At 43.4% G+C, this 24637-nt stretch overlaps 1 protein-coding gene across 2 annotated transcripts in view; it reads right to left on the minus strand.

The window, feature by feature from the left end:
• Nucleotides 1–24637, minus strand: part of GNAL (guanine nucleotide binding protein (G protein), alpha activating activity polypeptide, olfactory type) — a 72018-nt gene that overhangs the window by 16525 nt on the left and 30856 nt on the right. For both annotated transcript variants that reach the window (XM_006763267.2, XM_006763266.2), the window contains exon 6: nucleotides 8829–8926. In XM_006763267.2, coding sequence (XP_006763330.1) covers nucleotides 8829–8926 — 98 coding nt within the window. The remainder of the gene's footprint in view (nucleotides 1–8828; nucleotides 8927–24637) is intronic.

Here is a 24637-nt window from a genome sequence, read left to right on the forward strand (position 1 = left end):
TTGGAATACAACCCGGGACCCTTCGGTCCGCAGGCCCGACGCTCTATCCACTGAGCCAAACCGATTTGGGCATGCCCCGCTTTTTAAGTATATAAATAAGCAGATTCATGAAAAGCCGTGCTCACACACCCACTTTCTTAGGCATATGTCTGCTGAAATGTGCAGGATGTGTCTAGAGCTGCCGGCAAAAAGTGTCCCAACTCTAAACGTGTCAGGCCTCCAGGTGTCTGGGCAGAGGGCTAAAAACCAGCTGTCAACTAGGTCTGCAGACCAAAGCTTTCTCTCTTTGCACGGGTAACTTCCACTTTCGGAGGGGAACCTGAAACCATGGATTGCTAATACATGAAACTATAAAACAAAAGATGTGTTATTGTACCACCTCGCAATCGCTGATTACGGTTTGGGCTGTAGTCCTGTGATATCATTTTTATTTATTTCACCAATCGCTGAAAATACCTTCAAAATCACAGACCACCACATTTTTACCATAGCTGGAAGTTCGGTTTATTGGTGAGTTGCCAGCAGCTATCATCCAAATATCCTTCTGTGATTTCATAATAAAACACACACACACACCATCATTTGCCAACACTATTCTATCTATTTGATGTTTCATAAATATCCAAGGAACTTCACTCATATTTAAGTTTGACAGGCAAAATTGTCGTTTTAAATTATGCAGGCAGAGAACAGTGAAGTATTGGGACCCACGCCCACGGGCATACATCAAAAACTGTCACTATGTATTATACGCTTAAAAATGCAGGCTTTAAGTGGCAGCAATGTGCTGTAGCTTTTTTCTTTTAGAAAGATTGCTCAGATACAGCAATTACAAAATATAAGAAGGTCCAACCTGCTGAATGAGCTAGGTTGAAAATGATTACTGAGAGCTCATTCTGTTGAGAGATCATTTTAATCCAGAGTCTCCCCATCCCCGTGTGCCTCCTGTGATAACTTGCCAAGTGTCTTGCACCACAAATTAAAGATGTGCTGGTGTTACGTGCATTTTCCTAAAACGGCTCCGATTAGATCACTCTCTTGCTCCAAACCTGGGCAGAAAGGCTGAACTCCTCTATGTGGCATATTGGGTCCCCATTCTCTCATTTCTTTCCCTCCCCTATGCTCCAGTTAAACCAGAATGAAGCTTGGAAATTGAGTATCATTTGATCAGGGTGGAGAATGAGAATCGAAGCTCCACCCTCTGCTGCCTGGGCTTCCATCCCATTCATCTCTGCCTATTGCCCCTCCTCAAAAGCCACCTTCTCCAGGAAGCCTCCCAGGGCCCCTGCCTCTGTGGTGCCATTGTACTCGGCAGCTCTGCCAGAGCATACAGGGCAGACTGCAGAGACAGGGTACCTACTGTATCATGAACCTTCTCCCCAGTGGGCAGCAAGTTTTCTGCACACAGTAGGCTCTGTATCCAATAAGGTTTTGCTGAACTGAATTGTGATTGGCAGGGATAGGGCATTGCCCTCATTAGCAGCTTAGCCGAGATTACTTTTTCCCTAAAATAGACTCTTTCCTCACATGTGACATTTCTAGAAACAGAATAATAATAATAATAATAATAATAACAATAACAATAAAGAGAAGAAATCTGTTTGAAGTGGGGCTAGAGGACCTATGCCTCCTTCTCTGCTCAACCCCATCTTACCCTCCCTTTCTTTTGGGTCCCTGGCTTGCAGTTAGCAAACCAGTTCCTTAACCATGTTCCATGTTCTACAGTTTGCTTAATGACAAATTCTCATTAGGTGAGAGAGTTTACAATATAATCATGAGAGACTGTGATAGATTATGAGCATAATGAAAACTAACATTTATTAAGTACTGATGAGCCAGGCATTAATCTGGACACTTTACATGAATTAACTCATCTCATCCCCACAAACCTTAGGAGATAGACACTATTAACACCTCCAATTTACAGGTTAGGAAACCGAAGCACAGAGAGCTAAGCAACTGGCCAGGGACCACCCACCTGCTGAGTGTTAGAAATAGGATTTCATAGATATACTAGGGGTTTCATAGATATACTGGGGTCCAATAATAAAAAACAGTGGGGAATCCAATAAGTTAACAAAAATAAAAGACCGGTCATCTTTGAATTAAAGTAAGTCGATTTACCAGTTTTCTTCTGAGAAGACTGAGAAGTTGCATTGACTGCAAGATTAATATGATCTATGTAAGGTTGCTAAAAGAAGTTAACATCCCCTGAAACTACGTTAATTGGATAATGGAATAACCTCAGGTCTCCCCTCCAGCCTGGTCACAGTCTAGAGCAGGGTGGGGAACCTTTTTTCTGCCAAGGGTTATTTGGATAGTCATAACATCATTTGTGGGCCATACAAAATTACCAACTTAAAATTAGCTGCTATATTTGGTCAAGCATTTAATTAAATCACCCTAATGCCTTGGCAGGGCCAGACCAAATGATTTTTGGGGCTTTATGTAATGGCCCTTGGGCTGGACATTCCTACCCCTGGATTAGTGTGAGGATCAATTTGTTAACTCATATAATGTGCATAGAATAGCATCCCCACGTGGTAAGTTTCAATAATGATGAGCTATTTTGCAGCTACACTTTGAAGCTTAGAAATACAGGACACATCTCTAAAGGTATTCGCAAGCTGTTCACTTTGTTAATAGTAATAGTGGTTCTCGATGAATTCCCTGGGTTCCTTGTAAGTGTTTCAAAGAATTCAGCGAACACTGGAAAGAGCTGTAAAAAAAAGCCCCTCATACACACCAATGTCTTACATGCCATGTTGCAATTTGTGGGGTACCACCAATGGGTTACTTTGTGCTGCTGTTTCTGACTTCCTTAGACTTCTTATCACATCTCTACATATGTATATTTTCCTCCCCTCTATATTTTATTATGAAAAAGTTCAAACATACAACACATTTGAAATCATCTTATAGTGAACGCTTGAATACCCACCATCTAGCTTCTGTCATCACCATTTTACTATTCTTAAAACCCCCCACATATGTATCCATGTATCTATCTTATTTTTGATGCATTTCAAGGAAATTGTAGACACTGGTATACTTCCTTCTACACATTTCAGCTTGCAGATCTTTATCTAGACATCAATATTTCTTTATAGTTTTTAAAATGTAAAATTTAGATCCAAATACACACAAATCTTAAGTGTACATTTGCATTTAGTGAGTTTTGACACCTGCGTGTATCTGTGTAGCCCAAACTGTCAAGATACTATGCACATATTTCATCTTCTTGCAGATGTGCTGTCCAGAAGGAAGGTTGTAGCAGAGCACTGGCCACTGTTTAGATGGCGCAGCATCTGGCCCAGTATAATCGGGAAGGGAGGTCCCTGAAGGCACAGAGGATGCAGCATGCTGCTTTGCCAAAGGCCATCCCAAGCTCTCACCACACGGTACCTGTCATATCATCAAAGGTGAAAATGTGACACATTCCCACACTAGACAGTATTGTGTCTTTAAAAATTTAAGCATCTTTCGGACTTCACAGTTATGTTAGCTGCTATAAGAAGTTGTTAGAGGCTATTAATTCAGCTTGGAAAAAAATTTCTTACAGTTCTCCTTTTCACATTTCTGTATTATTTAACTTAAAATGTTCCCTGTGATTATAGGGCAAACGAAACAAACAAACCAACCAACCAACCAACCAACCAGTTTTTGCTACCATTTGTTACTACTCATCTACATAAGCCAGAATATTTCCATACACCCAACCCCAGCAGGAAAAAACTGGATGTTGAGCCTACTGCAAAACACAACTGTCATCTATGAATATTGAAATTCAATGTTATTTTATTCAAAATGGCTACACAGAACTTATAATAAGTACATGTGATTGATGTGAACATCTATCACACTTAATTCTAAAAAAATACTACTTTGGTATGATATATTTATTCTAAGAAAGTATCACTTTGACTTGGTATTTGATGTAGACTGCATCCTGTGGCTACAAACTTTGGAAACTGGCCCTAGTTTTTAAACTGGGCCCTATGGAGCCTGGTGTGTCTTGGGGCCAACTGAGGGGCCACCAAGGAGCCTGGGAGGGGCTAAGGGCCACTAGTTGGGCTCCTCTTCACCACTGACCCCTCCTCACTATTGTTATTCGACACAGAATACTGTTTGACAAAGGGTCTCACTTCTAAGAAATAAGTGGAAAAAGGTAGAAAAATATTATTATTATTATTATTATTATTATTATTATTATTTTACCATGTATAGTTCAAGGGCCTGATTTTCATAGCCTTCAAAATGAACGTAACAATACCCAGTGAATGGGCAACAGCATCAGAAATTAGTGCGAGGGGCAAGGACTTAGAGCATCAGCAGGTCCCAGGGTCCTGTCTTCTGTAGGAAGTTTGAGGATTCAATGAGGTGTCCCATAGGAAACCACTGGGATTTTCCATTCAAGGGAGTAGTTTTTCTGAAAGGTTTAAATAATCCATGTACACAGTGTGAGGTAATAGAAAACATATCTATCTGCCCCTGTCTCCTGGCACAGAGCTCCTGAAACCCTTGTAACCTCCAAACTTGTAAGAGCACTAGAAGCATCTTTTTCACTGTTTGGTCTTTGACTGCAGTTCCTGACACAGAGCTCCTAAGTCCGTTGGAATGTCCTGAATAATAGAGGTCTTGTTTGTTCTGGTCAGCTGACTCTGGGTGGGCTCCTGGAGCCACCCAGGGCTGGTCACCAAAAGGACCAAGCCATGATTCCAGGCCCACCCCCAGTCTCCAGGTAGGAGGGGAGCGGGTGGGAATGGACGTAGTGAGGGATCATGTTTAGACGACAAAGTGTCCATAAAAATTCCAACAGTACAGGGTTTGGAGAGCTTCCAGGTTGGTGAATGCACACATGCACCTGAGGGCTAATGCAAGTCCAGTTCCTGGGCTCCAGACCCCCCATCCCCAGGCCTTCCCTATGTATCTCTTCTTCTGGCTGTTCATCTGTATCCTTTAATAAACTGGCAGACATAAGCAAGTGTTTACCTGAGTTCTGTGAGCTGTTTTAGCAAATAAACCCAAAGGGGAGGAGAGCATGGGAACCTCTGATCTGTAGCCAAGTTGAACAGAAGCTGTGGGTAACCTGGGGACCTACTATGTGCAAGTGGCCTCTGAAGTGGGGCAACCAGATGGGACTGAGCCCTTAACCTCTGGGTCTGACCTTGTCTCCAGTAGATAGTGTCAGAATTGAGTTAAATTGCAGGACAACCAACTGGTGTCACAGAGAATTGCATGGTGGGGAAAAAAATCCCCCCTCGCATCTGGAGTTTGAGTGCTATGAGCATGGCAGTCCTGGGAGAGTAAAGGAGAGACACACAGGAGGACAAGTGCCTGTTTCCTACTCACATAGAAACATTGGTGCTAAGCAAACCCTCTTAGAAATTCCTTCCCAGGACGAGGGTTTACAAACGAGCATAGGAGACACAGATAACCAGGGGCTGACCGACTTACACTGAGATAGCTGGTCTACCTACTTTGCCCTGCCACTAAGTTTATTCTTCATATCTATAAAAAGTATACTGCAGCATGCATATAAGCATAACCAATGGACATAAGATAAGAAAGAAAAAAATATACCGCACTGCCTATAAACAGGAACAGTTCCAACTCCACAGATCGAGAAAATAAAACAGAAAATAAAGGTCCAATGAGAGTTCAGAAGAACGTGTATGTGTACCCAGACAGTTGATTATATATTTAATGAATTCAACAGTACATGGTAGTTTCTCTAATTTTAAAATGACCTGCAAAAAATAAAAGTCAACTTTGAAGTTCAAATTTCATTTTTGCTAATAATTTCCTGATTGTCCTGAAAGCTTAGATTCAAGGACTTGAGAACCATGAGCTCCAAGTCAGTACTAAAGAGAGGCTACATGTAGTTGCCAGGTCTCCTGAGCGATCGCAAAGGCAAACAGAGACAGAGCAGAAAATCACTTGACCTTTCTCACTGCTCTTTTCTTTTTTAACTATGACATTCTCTGCCTTTGAGAATGTTCTAAAAGCAATTATTCAAATGGATGTACTCCTAGAGGGGCTCTTAGCATGTACGTAAACACATTGGTGCAAAGCATAAGAACCTATACTCTCAGCTGCAGAGCTTCAGTTTACATTAAGCAAAGTCTGATTTTATAAACCCGCTCTTAAGATCCAATTTTCTCTCTCCCAAAATAGCTGTTTCCATGGCTACATAATCATTTATTATTAGGACTTAGAGGAAATGCATTTTGGAGGATAATGCAGTAGAGATTGTTTTTAAGGTTTCCAGTGGAAAGTGGGGAACTGTGTATCAAATATAATCTCTGGTCATTTGCACAGCTTGCTTGATGCTTCAAATGCACCCATTTTTACCAAAAGTACAATACTGAAAGCTCGGTTATACTAACTGTTCCACACACTTCTAGCCATGTCAGTCCTGGTGTGGAAGACTGCAGTCCAGCTGCCCTGGCCTTAGCACAGCCTCTGGTCAGGGCCATGCAAAGGCCATTGACTGGGCCAGTGTGATGGTGTCGGGGACAAGGCTAGATGGGAACAGGCTGCCTGGCTGCTAACAAAACTGATCTCCTCTGCTTCCTCTGGGATCAGCAGCAAGGGATGAGAAGAGCAAACAGGAAAAGTGGTCAAAACACTTAGCCAGCAGGAACAGAAAAGCAGCTCCCTGTAGTCCATGGTAGTCTGTGGACTCACTAGTGGCTTCTGGGAGACTCAGAGCAAATTTCCCTTTCTCTGAAGCTGCCTGAACAAGTTTCCTCTCCTTGCATGCTAAATAGCACAACATAGGTCTTCATGGCCTTTTCATCTGCATAGCATAGGCACTTCATCACCGGGGAGCTCCCACTCCCACGTGCATGCGTTTGCAGGCCTGGAGAGCGGCAAGTGTCTGGCTGGTTGAGGATGAAGAAGCAGGGCCTACCCATGCACGCTTACACTTTCATCTATTGATGACAAGAGGACCCCTGTTTCCACGAGGAGGCTGCCCTGCTGGCCAGGCTTGACCAGTGTTCCCGTTACTTCTCCTGCTCTGCTTCTTCCTTCCCTGTTATCTTTCTTTTTCAGATTGAGCTATAACTCACATAATACAATTTCACATAACATAACAATCACCCTTTTGAGGTATACAATTCAGTGGTCTTTAGTAAATTCACAAGTTTGTGCAAACATCACTATTACCCAATTCCAGAACATTCTCCATTATCCCTAAAAGAAACCCTGCACTGTTAGTAGTCACTCTCAGTGATCCCACCCTCAAACCCCTGGCAACCGCTAATCTACTTTCTCCTTTTTTAAAGGTATGTTTTTATTGATTTCAATGAAGAGAGGAGAAGGGAGAGGGAGAGAAAGACAGAAACATCAATGATAAGAGAAAACCACTGATAGGCTGCCTTCTGCACACCCCTCCTGGGGACTGAGCCCGCAACCTGGGCATGTGCCCTCACTGGGAATCCAACGGTAACCTCCTGGCTCATAGTCTGATGCTCAATCACTGAGCCCCTTAGATATCATGTTGGCATCTCAAACCTAACTTTTCCAAATCGGAGCTTGATACCTTCCTCTGTTCTCCCATAAACAACATCTCCCAGGTTTTTCCATCTCCATAAATGGCTCCATGCTCCATTGCTTTATCATTCTTTATCCCTGCCCCCTTTCCACTGCCACCCTCACCCAATCTACCTCCTACCTCTGTTCCTTCAGCACTCAAGGCCCAAGGCTCACCTCTATGGCCACCACCTGACCCAAGGAACCCCATTCAGGTCTCTGCCTCCTTTTGTTAATTCTCCGTACAGCAGCCAGAGTGACCCTGAGAACCTCATTCATGGAGCTGCTGGGTACTCATTGCATTTGGAAGATCCAAGCTCCTTGGCAAGCACTTGGAAGGGTCTGGCCACAGCGACCTCTCTCAGCTGTTTATGGCCACTCTTCCATCACCTATCTGCTCCCAGACTGGCTTCCTGTCAGTGCCTGGGACACACCCAGTGCCTCCTCCTTGGGCCCTGCCATTGGCCCCTCTCAGTGCCTGTCACATGGTGATGGTGCCCGAACTCCTAAGGATGAGAAAGGTCTGCTGGTGGCCACACAACTGCTTTCTCCTTGAAATCTGTATTTACAGCATAGTTCCATTAGTTGGTTCCAAATACTGTGAATTCCCAGGTTTTATGTTTATGGAATCCCATAAGCTTCAACATGTATGAATTTTTAAAGTTTACAGACTAAAAATATAAAAGTGCTGATTTCTTGCTGCCCAAAGAGTCATATAAAACAATTAGTTGAACACAGTTTTTGTTATCAAACTAGCAAACATATCTAGAACTTCTTGATTAACATTTTCCTGGGGGACCATTACTCTCTAATAGTCATAGAATGAATCTAAAATACCAAGGAATTTCAGGGAAAAGCAATCTTTTCCTTATTTCTATTTCTCTTCATTACATTTCTCACCAAATACTTACTTATCATTAATCGTCATCTACTCTCAGGGTCCTAATTCACCTCTGTGTGTCACTTTTTGGGGTCCCTGCTACAAAATTAAACTATAATAATGAATATCCCATTACATTATAATTTACACTATGCCTATAACCCTATAGAAGTAAACATAAATAGAACTGAAAACAATGGTCAGGATAAAAATAATACCACATGCTTCTGATTCTTCCCCAAAACACTGATTCCTACCCAATTTCAATTTTCCATCTCCTACATGTACCTCATTTTGAATGCTGATTCCTGTAGTGAGACGTTAATATTTGTCAGTGACCCTGGGAGGGCAGCACCCCTGTGGTGCAATCTTGCCTCAAAGAGGCCTGGGCCTAACTAGGCAGACTTACTATTGTGCGCAGTCGATCAGTTGGTATTCGTTCGACCTCTCGAAGCACGCCTTCACGCCTTCATCATCCCAGAGTTTCTTCACATGATCAAAGAACTCCTAAAATTTGAAAAAGTTACAAATGAGAGAATGCATGTGTTATATAGTCCTTCAAAAAGTTAAAAGTAAAAAGAAACTGCTCCCCAGAGTTTGCAGGTAGCGCATGAATTATTTTCCTTGTGGAAGTCTACTTGACACACGGGAAAATGCCCAGATCTTGAGTTCTGTGTGATGAAAAATGGATGCACGTATGTCATCATCATGCAAATTAACCTGTCAAACACCCTTATCATTCCAGGAAGCTCTCCAAAATAAAAATTGCAAGTCAAAAGTTAATGACATTCATTAACCAGAAATACACGTAGCTAATAATTTTCAAGTTCTTAGTATTCAATAACTTTACTAGTAGCACTGCCACTTTAGCAGTGAGAACACATGCCTATTATAAGTTCTGCTACTTAAGAAAGAGATTTAAAATCACACTTTTTGGGGATAGTAATCTATTGCTGTTTTTTGCATTAAAAACCAAAACTATGTGTTAATTGTGAACTGTGATTGTTGGTTCACTCAAACCTGTGTGGACACAAGTGCTCAATTCCATCCACTGTGACAGCAGCATCCTTTGACACACTTTCCTTACTGCAAAGTAAAAGGTGGCTTTAGGAATTCATGTTGCTGAATTTACCCAAAGTAACTTAATGCTGTCATGGAAGCAAATGACTATATATTAGTTGCTAAATATAAATTTTCAGTAAAACACTTTGTTAGAATATTGACATCTCTTTCACACCAGTCTTTTGCCCCTCACGGCAACCACCCAAGTTCACAGTATAGTTATCAAAGTTGACTTCCTCTCATTGTGTTTACAACTGACTCTAGCTGCTCAAAAATTTCCTTCTGCATAAATGGACTGAAGTTGCCCTTCACGATCTGCTGGCGTTTGCACAGCCCTTCCAGGGCGATCCCCTGCCGTTCATTTAATTCAATGGGTAGAAAGACGGCCACCGACCATCTCGGCTACATCATCATCTTCAAGAAAGATGACATGACTGGTGTGTTCTATGACAGCACTTGCATCAGAAGCAAAGTAATACCCCACCGCTTTTTCTTCAACAGGGAAAAGGCAAGTCGTGCTGTCCACACTGGAGAGACTGCAGCTTCCTCTCTCATCTTTGCCTGTTCTGTTGAGTACTGGAATTTGATTAGCAGAGAGTTTATGTTCACTTCGTACACCAACAAACAGAGGGCTATCTCATCTCCTGCCAATTGCTTGGCCAGGAAAATGAACACCTTTAAATACAAGTGCAAAAGCACCTTCCAATTGTTGGATAACTCTCTCCACCAAGGTAGTAAAACTGGTATCTCCCCTTTCCCGGTTGTCATACACATATTTAAGGAGCTTGGCAACGTCATAGCTTTTGCTTTCCAAATAACGGTTTCAAGTCTTTGTAGTTGGTGATGATTCCATTGCAAATAACAAGAAGTTCATTATTTTTACCAGAGCGTTGGGGATGGCCATTGAGAGGGCTGGGCTCACCGTGTGCCGCCCAATGGGTATGAGCTATTCCAAGGTGCACATTGAATTCTATATCCAAATCCATAGCCTGTTTGTGAACTTCTTCACCCAGTGCTGTTGCTTTCCTTTCTTCTTAATGAGCTGGCTTTTGCAGGCATTGGCTTCCCAATCTTTGTCACTGCCTTCATCAGCTCCCAAACTAGCAGAATCATATCTGTACTCCAATGTCCGAAGGCCTTTGATGAGGGCCTCCAAGATTTCTCCTCTTGTGTGAGGGACATGGTAGTTTAAGTAAGCAGGAGGCACGATCCTAAAGGCAAGTGGTGAGTGGCTGGCAAGGTCGGGAGTGCATGCAAACCTTTGGGGCTATCAGAGGGCTTAGGGGACAATTATTTATTCATTCACCAGTTGATGACATTTGGGTTATTTCTAGTTTTTTTTTTTAATTCGTTAGAAACTACTTTTTAAAAAATATATATTTTTACTGATTTCAGAGAGGAAAGGAGAAGGAGAGAGAGATAGAAACATCAATGATGAGAGAGAATCACTGATCAGCAGCCTCCAGCATGCTCCCTACTGGGGATTGATACCTGATCGGGAATGGAACTGTGACCTCTTGGTTCATAGGTCGACATTCATCCTAGCTGGGAGGGTTATTTCTAGTTTTTGACTGTTATGAATAGTGCCGCTAGGAATATTTGTGCAACAGTCTTTGTATGGACTTTTACTTTCATTTCTCTTGGGTTTATACCTAGGAGTGGAATTGCTGGGTAAATGGTAAGTGAATGTTTAACTTTAAAAAACTGCTAAATTGTTTTCCAAATTGGCTATTCTATTTTACATGGTCAAGAGCAATGTCTAGGGGCTCTAATTTTTCTACATCCTCACCAATACTTGGTTTTTATCAGTCTTCTTAATTTTAATTACTCTAATGGGTGTGTAGTGACATCTAATTATGGTTTCAGATTTGCATTTCTCTAATGAGGTTAGATATCTTTTCATGTAATTGTTGGCTGCTTGCATATCTTCTTTTGAAGTGTCTGTTCAAATATTTTGCCCATTTAAAAAATTGGGTTGTATGTCTTGTTACTTTCAATTGTTTTTAAAAAAGTTAAATTAGAGTTGACATTTACTATTATTTTATATTAGTTTCATAGTGGTTAAATATTTATAAAATTTACTAAGTGATACTCCGGATAAGTCTAGTACCCACCTGACACCATACATAGTTATGTATGCCCTGGGCATATGCCCTGACTGATACTTGATAAGTGACCCCCTGATTTATAGATCAATACTCAACCACTGAGCTACGCTAGCCAGGTGGTAGTAAGTCTTAAAATTAGTAATGTTAAGTCCTCTAACTCTGTTCTTTTACAACATCATTTTGGCTGTTTTAGGTCTTTTGAATTTCCACATACATTTTAGGATTAGCTTGTCAATTTCTATTTAAAAAGGCTGCTGGTGTTTTGATTGAAATTGCCCATTTAAAAAATTTATAGATCAGTTTGGGGAGAATTGCCATCTTAAATGAGTTTTCTAATTCATTAACATGACATATCTATTTATTTATGTCTTATTTAAATTCTCTCAGTAATGTTTTGCCGTTTTTAGTGTTAGATATTTTACATAACTTGTTACATTTTTTTCTAAGTAGCTTTTTTGGATGTTATTTTAAATGTACATGTTTTTTAAATTTCATTTTTGGATTTTTTTATTGTTAGTACATAGAAATACCGTTGATTTCTGCATTTGAACCTGTGTCCTGCAACCTATTTCATTTCACTTATGAGTTCCAGTAGCTTTCAATTCCTTCCAGTGCAGCTGTGTATAGAAACAGTTACTGACATAGCTCTGGCCTCTCTCTGCTTCTCTCCCCAAAGCCCGCCCCACGAGGCCAGGGCAGATCAGAATTCCCTGTAGTTTCAAAGGCAGGCGGATTGAGCCAAGGGACCTTCCCTGCCACCATGGCAAGGTTTCATGGTTTTCGTTGCTCTTACACGTTTCTTAAAGGTACAATAAGATTTATCTAGAGATGCTATCTTTTGTTTCTAAATTATAATCTCACGAAACAACTGGGATGAGTATTAAGTTTTAGGAATCAGATCCATCATGACCCAGAGCAGAGAATTAGATAAATCCACTCTATAGTGATGGGAACATAATTTTCCTTAAGTACTATTTTTCAAAATAAATTACTGTCTTAGCTTTTGCTTCCCCCCTCCACAATACGCCCACTCCTACGCCGAAGATTCTTGCTGTAAAAGCCTAATTCTCTGAGGAAACTGTGCCCTTGGAGCATGCCAAAGACACTCCCCAGAGAAACTCATTTGTGTGGGAACAGAAACAAATAACTAGGTATTTTCATTAGGGATTCAAAGAATCACGACTTTAGCCTTTGCTTCCAGACAAGGCTCTGTCAAGTTATCTGACACAAATTCTCTTCGGAACATCAAGCTTGAGTTACATAACACTTGACGGTATTTTTCCTGGTCTTCTTAGTCACTCTGTCTTGCTTTATGTGCTGAGAGGTAAAATGGAGAAAGGAGCCCCTCTTTTTGGGAAGAAGTTTAGATTGAAAGCAAATGTCTTTAGAAGTGAGTTTGCTCTCGTCCCACTGACAATGACATATTTCGTTTGGAAAATTTTAGCGAAAAACATAATGAAGGTGTCTAAGAGGCGTCAGGAAACAATCTGTACGGTTTGGGCATGGGTGCTGGTATGTGAGTGCCTGGGCTCGGACCCGAGCTGGGGAAACCTGACTGCTGAGCTTCCCTTTTCTCCTTGCTCCACGGGGTGTAACTTCTCCCAGGCAGAGGCTGGCCGAGACTCACCAGTACTTGGTGGATGGGGAGAGGAGCACGTGTGAGGGGTAAGGGACGGAAGGACACAAAGAAAGGGTGGCTGGAAAGACAAAACAAGCAGGACGGGTTGACAGCAGGGAGGGCAAGCTCAGACTCAAGATGGTCAAGTCTGCAGTGACCAACAGTGTGATGTGCTGGTGGTGGTGGCGGTCCGGGAGGTCTAGGGCATCCTTCAGCCTTGGACCCGACTCAGTAGTTTTGGTACAACTGTGGCAAGGCCTGCAGGATGCCAACAGGCCAAGAGAGAAACACATGGTGAGGAAACAGAAGTCATGTGTAGGCTTGAGAACCAAGTTCTAGAAACATCTACAGAACACCTGGCGGCATAAGGCATGATGCGCGGTGCTGGGTTTAGGAGAGAGGACGCAGGGTTTCTGAACCTGAGGACAGGGATGTGCTCCAGTCAGGCAGGTGGCGGTGTGGCTGTGCAAAGAACCCACAACTCGGACAGGCACGGAGGGACGCCGCTGCCAGTGGTTGACTTTTAGCAGCGTGCTTCCGGTTCCTGGACTTGCCCTGGGCTTTCAGACCTTTCCAGAAAGGCCCCCAAGCTCATGTGACTTGTCTAGACACACTCTTAACAGCTGGTGAGGGAGTGAAGCTGGCTGAATAAAATGCAGCAGATGACTAGAAAAAAGGGAAGAGAGGCACATAATGTTTGCTACAACTTAAAAAAAATCGCCTTGACAGCCATGTGCTATAAACTGAGCCTCCAAATCCTTTGCCCAAGGAGAGGGTGCCAAAGACTGTCACTGGGGCCGACAGCTCACCCCTTCAAGGCAGCTGGGAGGAGTGGGGGATGTGGAGGAGGGACAGGGAGAAGCCAGGAGTGACGATGGGGGGGGTGCAGGCCCACCATCCCTGTCGTATTAAGGAACAGCTACCCATATGGCCAGAACCTTAACATTAGCTGGTAATGTCCTCATGGGGATGGACATCGTGTGGGGTTTTGCTCTGTGAACTTGTAGCCCCACATTCTGCGTCACCAGATGGGCAAGAGCCTTTTCCAGAGAGTAACAAACAGCTATGGAGGTATGAGGTGATCAAATCTCCATGGAGATATAAAATAAAAGGCTGCAAAGGCAACCACTGAGTTCCTTAGCATTTCTGCAGCAGCCCTGAGTCTGGCAACAGGCAACTGACATAAAAGGGAGAGGAAATTGTCCAAAAACCCCCAAACACTTGGCAGTTTCATACTTATGTGTTTGTATGAGATAATCTTTAAGGTTTCTCCCAGTTCTGAGACTCTCCGATTTTAAGTTTTATATCTTCTCTTTCTTTTCATTTTGTATGTAATGATCTAACAGAGATATAATTCATATACCATACAACTCACCCATTGAAAGTGCACAGCTCAGTGGTGTTTAGCCTCTTCGTAGAGTCGTGCACTCATCACACAATCACGTTGAGAACATCAGCCTGAGAGGAAACCCCACGCCATCGGCAGTCCCTGCTCATCCTGCCCGCCCTCAGCCTCTGGCAACCACGAATCACGTTCTGGCTCTGCCTGTTCTGGACATTTCACATAAATGAAATCATATCATGCCTGGCCTCCGTGCCTGGCTTCTTTCACTCAGCACGGTACCCAGGCGTCATGTGACGGACATGGGGTTGTTTGCACTGTTTGGCGATTGTAAACAGGGCTGCTATGAACATTTGTGTATGAGTTTTTGTGTGACATATGTTTTAGTTCTCTGGGCATATGCTAGGAATGGGCCTCCTTCATTTCCCAAGAGAAATGTCTGGAGCTGTTTTATAAGAGTTGGAATTTCTGATCCAACATGCTTAATTCATTTCAACATTCAATAACTTTATTAAATACCTAGTTATTTATCCTAATGGATGGATCGTGTGGCAGAGGGTTCATCTTATCTAGCTTTTGAATGCATTTCAGATTTAAATTTGAACACAGATAGACCTGACATTCTTGGAATTCCAGACAAGTAAGAGAGCCTCAAAGACAACCTCACGGCCCAGCACCTCCTCCCCATCCCCCCTACCCCCATTCCCTTGTTCTTCTGCTCAAGCAAGAGACAACGGCCCTCTCCTGAGCTCACATCAGGCCGCCTGCGCTGGAACAAGAGATACATATGAAAAGGCAGGGCTTATAGTGGCCAAGTGAATGTTTGGAAAAAGGCGTCTGGGGTGGTGGGCGTGGTTATTCCTTCCACACTTTCCACAGTGGACTCAATCAAAGCAAGGGGCCTCATCCATTGATTCATTTGCAAATATTGAGGGTGGGAGTGGGGTAAGACTTGTGAGGGGGCAGTTAAAAAAAAAAAAAGGAGGCCACAGAAGTGTGGGACTTCTGTGGGTCATAGCTAAGGTAATGCCCTTCAGGCTGCTGAGTTCCACAGTCAATTCTCAGCTGCCCCCGTGCCTGGGTATCAGCAGCATCTAACACAGCTGACCACCCCGCCTCCTAGAAACGCTACTTTGGCTGCCAAGACATCCCTCTCTCCACGTTTCCTGCTAATCCACTGTCACTCTTGCTTCATGCTCTTGGCTGAACCTCCTCTTCTCCCAGCCTCCTGATCCTGGGCAGCCTCATGGCTTAGTCCTGAGTCCTCTTCTCTAAGCTCACTTCCTTGGTGACTGTCTCCATTCTGTGGCTTAACTATGTATGAATATACAGTCACCCCTCCACAAGGGACTGGTTCCAGGACCCCTGTGGATAGCAAATCTGCAGATGCTCAAGTCCCTTATATAGCCTAAGCACATACTACTCTTATATATTTAAATAATCTTTAGGTTACGTATACTACCGAACACAATGTAAATGCTAAGTGAATAGTTATACTGTATTGTTTAGGGAATAATGACAAGAAAAACAAGTCTGTGCATGGCCAGTACACATTCAACCTGACCACTGTAGGCCAAACTACATGGTACACATCAGCAACAATGAAACATTTTTTTCAAATATTTTTTATTCCTGGTTGGTTGAATCTGCGGGTAAGGAACCTACGGATATAGAGGGTCGACTGGACTAGCGATTCTCAAATTGATGTCTCCAACTCAGAACTCTCTCCTGAATTCTGGATTTGGATATCCAATTGCCTGCCTAACATGAATTCTAACAGGCAACTGCAACTCAGGAAGTCCAAAATGGAACTCCTAATGTTCTCCCTAAAACTAGCTCTACGTGGTTTTCTCCAGTAAATGGCAACACCACTACTCAGTTACTCAGCCGCAAAATCCTGGAGTCATCTTTGACCCCCCTCTTCCTCTCACACCCACCATGTGATCCATGAAATCCTCCTGGCTGTACTTTCAGAGCACACCCAGATTCTGACCATGTTGAAGCCATCATCTAGGACTGGCAGTTGCTGCCACAGATGCCCAACTGGCTTCTGTTTCCACCTTTCGTACCATAGTCTGTTCAACTCAGGAGCCAGTGAGTCTGAAAACATAAGTCAGATCACATTACAACTGGGCTCAGAACAATCCAGTGCTAACCACCACGTATCCATTGATGGACGAGTGGATAAACAAGATATGGTACGTATATCCATACCGGGAATTTATTCAGCTCTAAAAAAGAAAGAAATTCTGACACATGCTGCTGTATGGATGCACCTTGAAGCCATTATACTCAGTGAAATAAGCCAGCCACAGAAGGACAAATACTGCATGACTTCACTTATATGAGGGACCCAGAGTAGTCAGGTCCACAGAGACAGAAAGTAGAATGGTGGTGGCCAGGGGCTGGGGGGAGGAGAAATGGGGAGCTAGTGTTTAATGGATATGGTTTGGGATGATGAAAAATGTACTGAAGATGGACAATGTGAATGCATTTAAGACCACAGAATTATGCACCTAAAAATAGTTAAGTTTTATGTTATGCATATTGTACCACAATAAATAAGAGTTTCTTAGGAAAACAGCAATCCAATGCTTCCCATCTTAGAGTAAAATCCAAAGTCCCCCCATTACCTGCCTCCCTGACCCCTCCACCCCACCAATCTCTCTCTGTCTTTGCCTGGCTCGCTCTACTGCAGACACGCTGCCTGGGTGTCCCTGCAACATGGTATCTTGGGGCACTGCTCCTGCTCCTGCTTCCGCCTGGCCACTCCAGGCAGCAATAGGATTTTAGGGGGAAGTCCGTAAGAAGCCTGACTTTTATTTATCAGGTTTTTGCTAACTTGACTTTAAATAATCATGAAAATGATATTTTCTTGGCAACTGATCTATCAAGAGGGAATAAATCAAGGGATCTGACAGATTACAGGAAGAAGAAATACTTTCTTGTAATCTTTAGCCACAACCCAACTTCCTTCCTACCACAAGAAAAGTGTTCCTAAATTTTCAGGGAAACAGGTAACAAGTTCGTATTTGAAAAACCTTTGACAATATAAACCCTGTTATGCTGATTATGTACCACTCTGGTGATTACTGTGACGGTTCTAAGGACCTGCCTGGGACCCTCACCTGAGCAACGTCTCCTCTACCACAGAACACTTCCTCAAAAGTACCTGGTACTTAGAGAAGGTGGCGCAGGGCGCTCCGGCATTTCATGTCTAATGAGCATCCTAACTCAGCATGTCCAGAGGTGAACTCCCGACCCCTTCAAACCTGCCCTACCTAAGGCCTTCACATCTTGGCTGATGCCAACTTGGTTTTTCCAGTTGCACAGACCAAGCCATGAAGTCATCTTAATGCTTCTCTTTCTCTCTCAGGACACACCTAATCCATCAGGCATGTATCTAAACCAGTGGTCGCCACCTGGTGGTCCGTGAGGTCCAAAAGGTTGATGACCGCTGATCTAAACTGTATCCAGGGTTGACTCTCTCCCCACCTGCACGGTTCTCTCAGCACCCAGATGCCTGCACCAGCCTCCTAACCGGCCTCCCCAGTTCCACCCTGCAGTGCTCCTGGAGCCGCGGCCAGGACGGTGCTTCGGCGGTGCAGGTGAGCACAGGCCACGCTGTGCTCAGCACCTCCTATGGGCCCTACACACTCAGAGTCCCTGTAGTGACTACAGAACCCTCTTTCTGTGGGGCCTCTCTCTCCCTGACCTCGCTAGCATGATGTCATCATTCTCCTTCTACTCACTGCTCCAGCCACACTGGCCTCCCGCTGTTCTCTGACCCCCACCCTGGGTACCCCACCCATGGCAGCGCCTGGGCACTGCTGTCCGGCTGCCTGAACTACCTGTTCTGATCCCGCTGTGCTCACTGCTTTACTCCTTCGGCCTCTCCTTAACCCCCTTCTCAGTGAGACCCTCTCTGGCCATCCCTGAAAACTGCAGTCCCCTCCTCCATCGAGGCCCCTCTGCCTGCCCTGTGTTTCCTAAAATACTCTGTATTTAATTTATTCGCTATGCTCCATGCCATCGCTGTATTCCTTGATAGACCACAAGCCCCACAAGGGAAGGGATCTTCATGCTTTGTTCCCTGGAGTGTATCAAAGCACTTACTAGACCTTAACACATACTAAGAGCCCAATAAGTCTGTTTCATGAGCAAATGGATGAATGAACTTTTCTGGGAAGTCCTCTGTGCTCACTTTGCTTCTGCCCACTTTATTGCCCTCGTTCACCTCCATGCCAAACGTATGCTCATTAACAGAGTTGAGCATTCGTACATGTTATTTGTTAGCAACTCTGAATCGATGGGAAACTGGTTTGTATCTACATGTGGGTTTTATATTTAAGCTGGAGGCCCAGTGCACGAATTGGGAGGGGAGGTGTCCCTCAGCCCGCCTGTGCCCTCTCACAGTCCGGGAGCCCCACAATCGATCACCCTAAAGAGGTAGGCCCTGCCCACCCGGCCGGGTCTCTGTAATTGATTGCTGAGCCTCCCTCTGCGGGGCCCCCTGGCCCCCGACCAATCGCACTGTACCACCTATCTGGCGCCAGTGCATGTCATAGTGTGGTCGTCCGGAAGGTCATCCGGATGGTCATTCTGCTGCTTGGTCATTCGGTTAATTTGCATATTACGCTTTTATATAGATATTCAAAGGCATGTTTGTTCTGGCTCTGCTCCATGAATATTTTAAAAAGTGACTTTTCTGGAGTCCAAGAACACCATTATCCTCAGAAAGTCATAACTAATCGTGTTATGGTTACTGTATTGACTAGCAGCACATGCAAAAGAGCTTCCTTTTTGACAAACCCCTCCCACAGAAGAGCCCTGCCTCACTGCACCCCTGGCCCTTTCCTGGTCTGACTTGTGACTGTCACCACTGTTGCTGATGCAGCTCCCTGTGTGCCCTGAGGATCTGAACCCACAGCCATGTAATTTGACAACGAACAAGTTGTACATGGGTCTGCGGCCTGAGGGACATTCTACCAAGGCAGTGACCTCTTCCTTCCCTTGGCTTCTGCCAGGATTTATGCCTCTCCTTCCTCACCAAATGCTGTCTCTATTCGGCTGCAAGCTGCCTCCTGCCACTTACACACTTCCCCAGAATATCCATCAAGAACCCGTTATTTCCCAATGATGACTCAGGATCCAAGGATAATAAGCAACACAGATGTTCAAACATCCTCTCAATTTACACTTCCATGCGGCGGTCACATTAGCCCCACACGATCCTTAAATAATCAGCCTCACTGAAGGGACTGGGGGACACCTGCTGTTTGTCATGTTATCCATCCATCCATCCATCCATCCGCCCACCCTCCACCTGCCTACCTATCTACCTCTCGTTTATTTATCATGTATATATTTGTTTGAAATAAATATATGGAGATAAGAATGTACACACACACACACACACACACTTTTAATAGTTGTTAAGGCTGTTGATCCACAAGGGAAAAATCAGAACATGGGATATTGGATTTGATTTTAAAAAGCAGGCAAATAATAATACATATGATAATACCACTTTAGTTTCACGGTCTGTGGAGATACATGAAAAAAGAAAGGAAAGGGGACAGAGAGGCGAACAGAGACTCACGTGGGGGAGAGAAAGACAGTGTCGAGTGAAGAAAAGGGGAAGACAGGAGAGAGGACAGAGGCAAAGAGAAAGACAGGGACACAAGAGAGACAGAGGGTCCCACATACCCAGCAACAAGGAAACAGTGGGACAGTCTGTAAATTTATCATTTCAGACAATACTACTGAAACCTTAACCCTCCCCCCCCCTTTTTTTTTTTACAAAAACTATGTGCAACAGTAATGACTTTGAGTGGTCAGTTGATAACAACTGAAGTCTACAACCTGCCTGGGCTGGGTGGGGACCTTAGTATTCACCATGTCAGTGTATGAAGCCAGTGAAACATTCTCATTGTGGAAATAACAGAACATTTATGTTTAAGACTGAGCAATTAAAAGATGTCACACAAGACATTTAAAAACGATGCTGTTTGTACCTGTCCTAAGAAGACCCTAGTGCTCAGAGCAAAGCGCTCCGGTGCTCTCGGCTGGAGCGATGGTATTACCCTGTGTTGGGTACTGTGCAAAGCATTTTATATGAGAACTAGAGGCCTGGTGCACAAAATTCACAGGCTTGGGATCTTGGGGCTCATTAGTTTGAGGAGTAATTTCCAAAGGTGATGTTACAAAGGGTATATTCATTTAAAAATGTTACACTACTTAAGTGCTTAATAATCTGACATCCACATTTGATTTTAAACATTTCATTTTATGGTATAAACATTGCTAAATAAGAGAGAATGCATCTCAAATCCATACAGGCATTTGACAACTATCAAAGTTATAATCAAAATATAGTATTTATTTATTTAAGTATATTTGGTATGCAATACATTATTTTTGGGTGTACAATATAGTTATTTGACATTGTGATCACCACACTAAGGTTAGTAATCATCTGTCACCATGCAAATTTATCACAATCAAAACATACAATTCTGAATGTCAGCAAATCATTATATAAACGTGTTGTAAATATAAACATAATTTGTACATCTTTGAGGAACTGGATTAGTGTTTGCCTTCCATTGTGAAGATAAGACTGGAGAAAACGTAAATACTAACTACTTTAAAGAAGAAAGGATGGGCCTGGAGAGCATCATGCTAAGCGAAAAAAGCCAGTAGGAGAGATAAATGTCACACGATCTCACTCATTTGTGGAATATAATGAACAACATAAACTGATGAACAAAAATAGAGCCAGAGGGAAAAAATATTTTAGAATATAATGGAAGTAATCCTGTTATTTGCAGATGTTTAATATTTTCTACAACTTTTGTGATATTATACTATGTTAGTACAGTTTTGTAATATATTTTAAACTTTTTTCTTGAGATATTAATGTTTATTGCATGTAACATTATTATATTTAAAATTGTTTTTCTTGAAATAGTAATGTTTATTGCATGGAAAAAAATAAATAAAATTTGATTTACATTAAAAAAAAAAGGAAGAGAATCATTGGCTGGTTAGGGGAAGGTCCTGTTGAGGTCCAACTCAGAAAGCTGAACTTCATTGGGCTTGATGAATGAGAAGGGCAAGAAGCCCCCCGTGACATTCCATCATCACCCCAAAGGTCTCATTCTCTCTCAGGTACGTCACACTGACCCAAAGGTGTGAGTGTCACAAGCCCGTTTCACATGTTTGTCGTTGAAGACTGTATTAGCTCATTATAGATTTGTTATAGGAAAGTATTTGTATACTTTCCTATACAAATCATACAGGGTGGGGCAAAAGTAGGTTTACAGTTGTAGTATTATTTATTTACTAGAGGCCAAGTGCACAAAAATTTGTGCACTCAGAGGAGTCTCTCAGCCTGGCCTGTGCCCTCTTGCAGTCTGGGACCCCTCAGGGGATGTCCACCTGCTGGCTTAGGCCCCCCTCCCTGGGGGATTGGGCCTAAGTTGGCAGTCAGACATCCCTCTGGAAGCCCAGGAGCCCTCGGGGGATGTCTGATGAATGGAGGAGCAGGCCTAAGCCATTAGTCTGACATCCTTAGCACTGCTGTAGAGGTGGGAGAGGCTCCTGTCACCGCCGCTGTGCTGGCCAGCCATGAGCCAGCTTCTGGCTGAGCAGTGCTCCCCCTGTGGAAGCACACTGACTGCCAGGGGGCAGCTCCTGCGTTGAGCGTCTGCCCCTGGTGGTCAATGCACATCACAGCGACCGGTCATTCCTGGTCGTTCTGCTGTAACGGTCAATTTGAATATTACTCTTTTATTATATAGGATTATTGTATTATTTTCCATACAAACAACTGTAACCCTACTTTTGCCCCACCCTGTATATTTCTTGTAGAAAATCTAAATACTTGGGTTATAACATTTACCCCGGTGCTGTGTGATTCATTTGCTAACTCTTTCTCTCCCTCCAGCTCTATGTAATATTTGTTCACAGCTGGTCCAAAACACTGGGCCTTTGTGCTTTGCCTTTCTCTGAGTGGGCCTGTTTCCAAAAACTATGTATCAGATTCTGACAGCATCAATTGTAAACTCTACAGGAAGCTTGTGTCTTTGATAGCACTGTCCAAAAGAGTCATAAAGCATATTAAACAATTAAGTCATTCAAGAGATGAAACCTTGTATACTGTAAAGAAAACATTTTTTGACTGCAAAGAATTAAAATTAGGTCAGTCCAAAAAAGTGATGTAATATAAATCAAAAGCCTTAAGGATGGTATCTCTTTAAGCAGTTCTAGTAGGAATTTATCTGAAGAGGAAAACAAAAGCCAGAGAGATGTAAAAAGCTACCATGTCTATGCAGTATTATATATAACTAGAGGCCTGGTGCATGAAATTCATACACTGGTGGGGTCCCTGGGCCTGGCCAGCAATCAGAGCCTATCGGGGCTGTCTCACCCAGTCCCAATCGAGGCCAGGCTGGCTGGGGCCTTCTGGCTGCCAGCTGCTAGCTGCCAGACAGGACCTGCCAGATGGGAGGAGGGATGGGGGGAAGGACCACGGAGGTTTGCCGGCTGTGGGGAGGGACCAGGGAGATTGGCTGGCCATGGGAGATTGTCTGTGGGAGTGCACTAACCACTAGGAGGCAGCTCCTGCATTGAGCGTCTGCCCTCTGGTGGTCAGTGCACATCATAGCGATTGGTCGACCGGCTGTTCCAATTGTTCTGGTCGTTCGGTCGTAATGGTCACTTAGGCTTTTATATAGATAGATAGCAAAACCCTGGATGTCTACAATAGGCAGTTAAATGAGTAATAGGATATCATATGATGAATACTATGTAGCCATTAAAACTCAGGTTTATAGAAGCATATTTATTAAGTGAAAAAAATTTCTAGTAAGTTTAGAAGGCAGGGTGTAAATCAGTAGCTAAGATCCCAATGCAATAAAAATGGGTATGCTTGCCTAGGAGATGCTGGAAGAATATCACCAACGGTTTGTAGTGTTTATCTCGGGGGTGTGGGACTACGGAAGGATTTTATTTTCTTTCATGATACTTTTCTATATTAAAAATAAAAAATTCTACAATTAAACCTGTGTACTGTTGTCACTTTAAGTTGCATGTTGTTGGTGCTGGGGGTCAGTTATCACTGGCTTCCTGCTTATAAGCTCATCTCTAAATAGGTGACATGGCAGAATTAATTAATGGGATAGAAGAAAATGGTTATTTTCCCTCTGAGGCAATAACATTCTCCATTCAGGGGACTGATTTGGTGTCTGTTAGGTGATGCAGCTTAGAAGAACCTCATAGCTGAGGCCTCCATGCCTGCAGGAACCAGCTGCCACCATCCCTGGTCACCTGGAGCTAATGGAATGAAAACTGTTTTATTTTACCCCTCACCCATGGGTGAGACCATTTCTCCTTAGAGAAGGCTGTTCTCCTCGCTGAAACCTGATGAGATCCAAAGAACCCACGTGAAATCCAGGTCTTCAACAGAGGGCCACGCTTCTCGGCCATGGGACAAAGTGTCAGGAGCAATAGGCCAGGCCGGTAGCAGATTCAGCTGCTATCCAGGTGGCCAGATGCACAGACAGAATGCCTAACCATCATAGTTTCAAGGAAATAGCTAACAAAATCTAAACTTTTCTCATAATGGAATTGATATTAAGTACAAAGCCTTTCATTATATCTGCCCTTATGTCACTGCCCTTAAATCTGTAGTTTAGCATTAATGATACTTGGTAAAAATATGCACGTTATTGATAAATTATTTTAATCTATATTGCACTAAACATAAATTTGAAAAAGTTATTTTTTCCTGAGATGGGCACAAGCATTGTTAGATGCCTCTTTATGTATGACTTAGAAATTTTTTTCAATTGAAATGAAATTCACTTAATTCTAGAGGCCTGGTGCATGAAAATTCATGCACTAGAGGGGGGTCCAAGCCTGCCCCCTGTCATAGTCTGGGAGCCCTCAGGGGCAGGAGGCGACCCGGAGATCAGGGGAAGGTGACTCCCCCATCACACCTCTGCTGCTGCCACTGCCGGCAGTGCAAGCCTCAGGTGGCCCTGCTTACCTGAGCCTCGGGTGGCCCTGGTTATCTGAGCCAT

Source organism: Myotis davidii, unplaced genomic scaffold (assembly GCF_000327345.1).
Source record: "Myotis davidii unplaced genomic scaffold, ASM32734v1 scaffold78, whole genome shotgun sequence".
NCBI classification, from domain to species: domain Eukaryota; kingdom Metazoa; phylum Chordata; class Mammalia; order Chiroptera; family Vespertilionidae; genus Myotis; species Myotis davidii.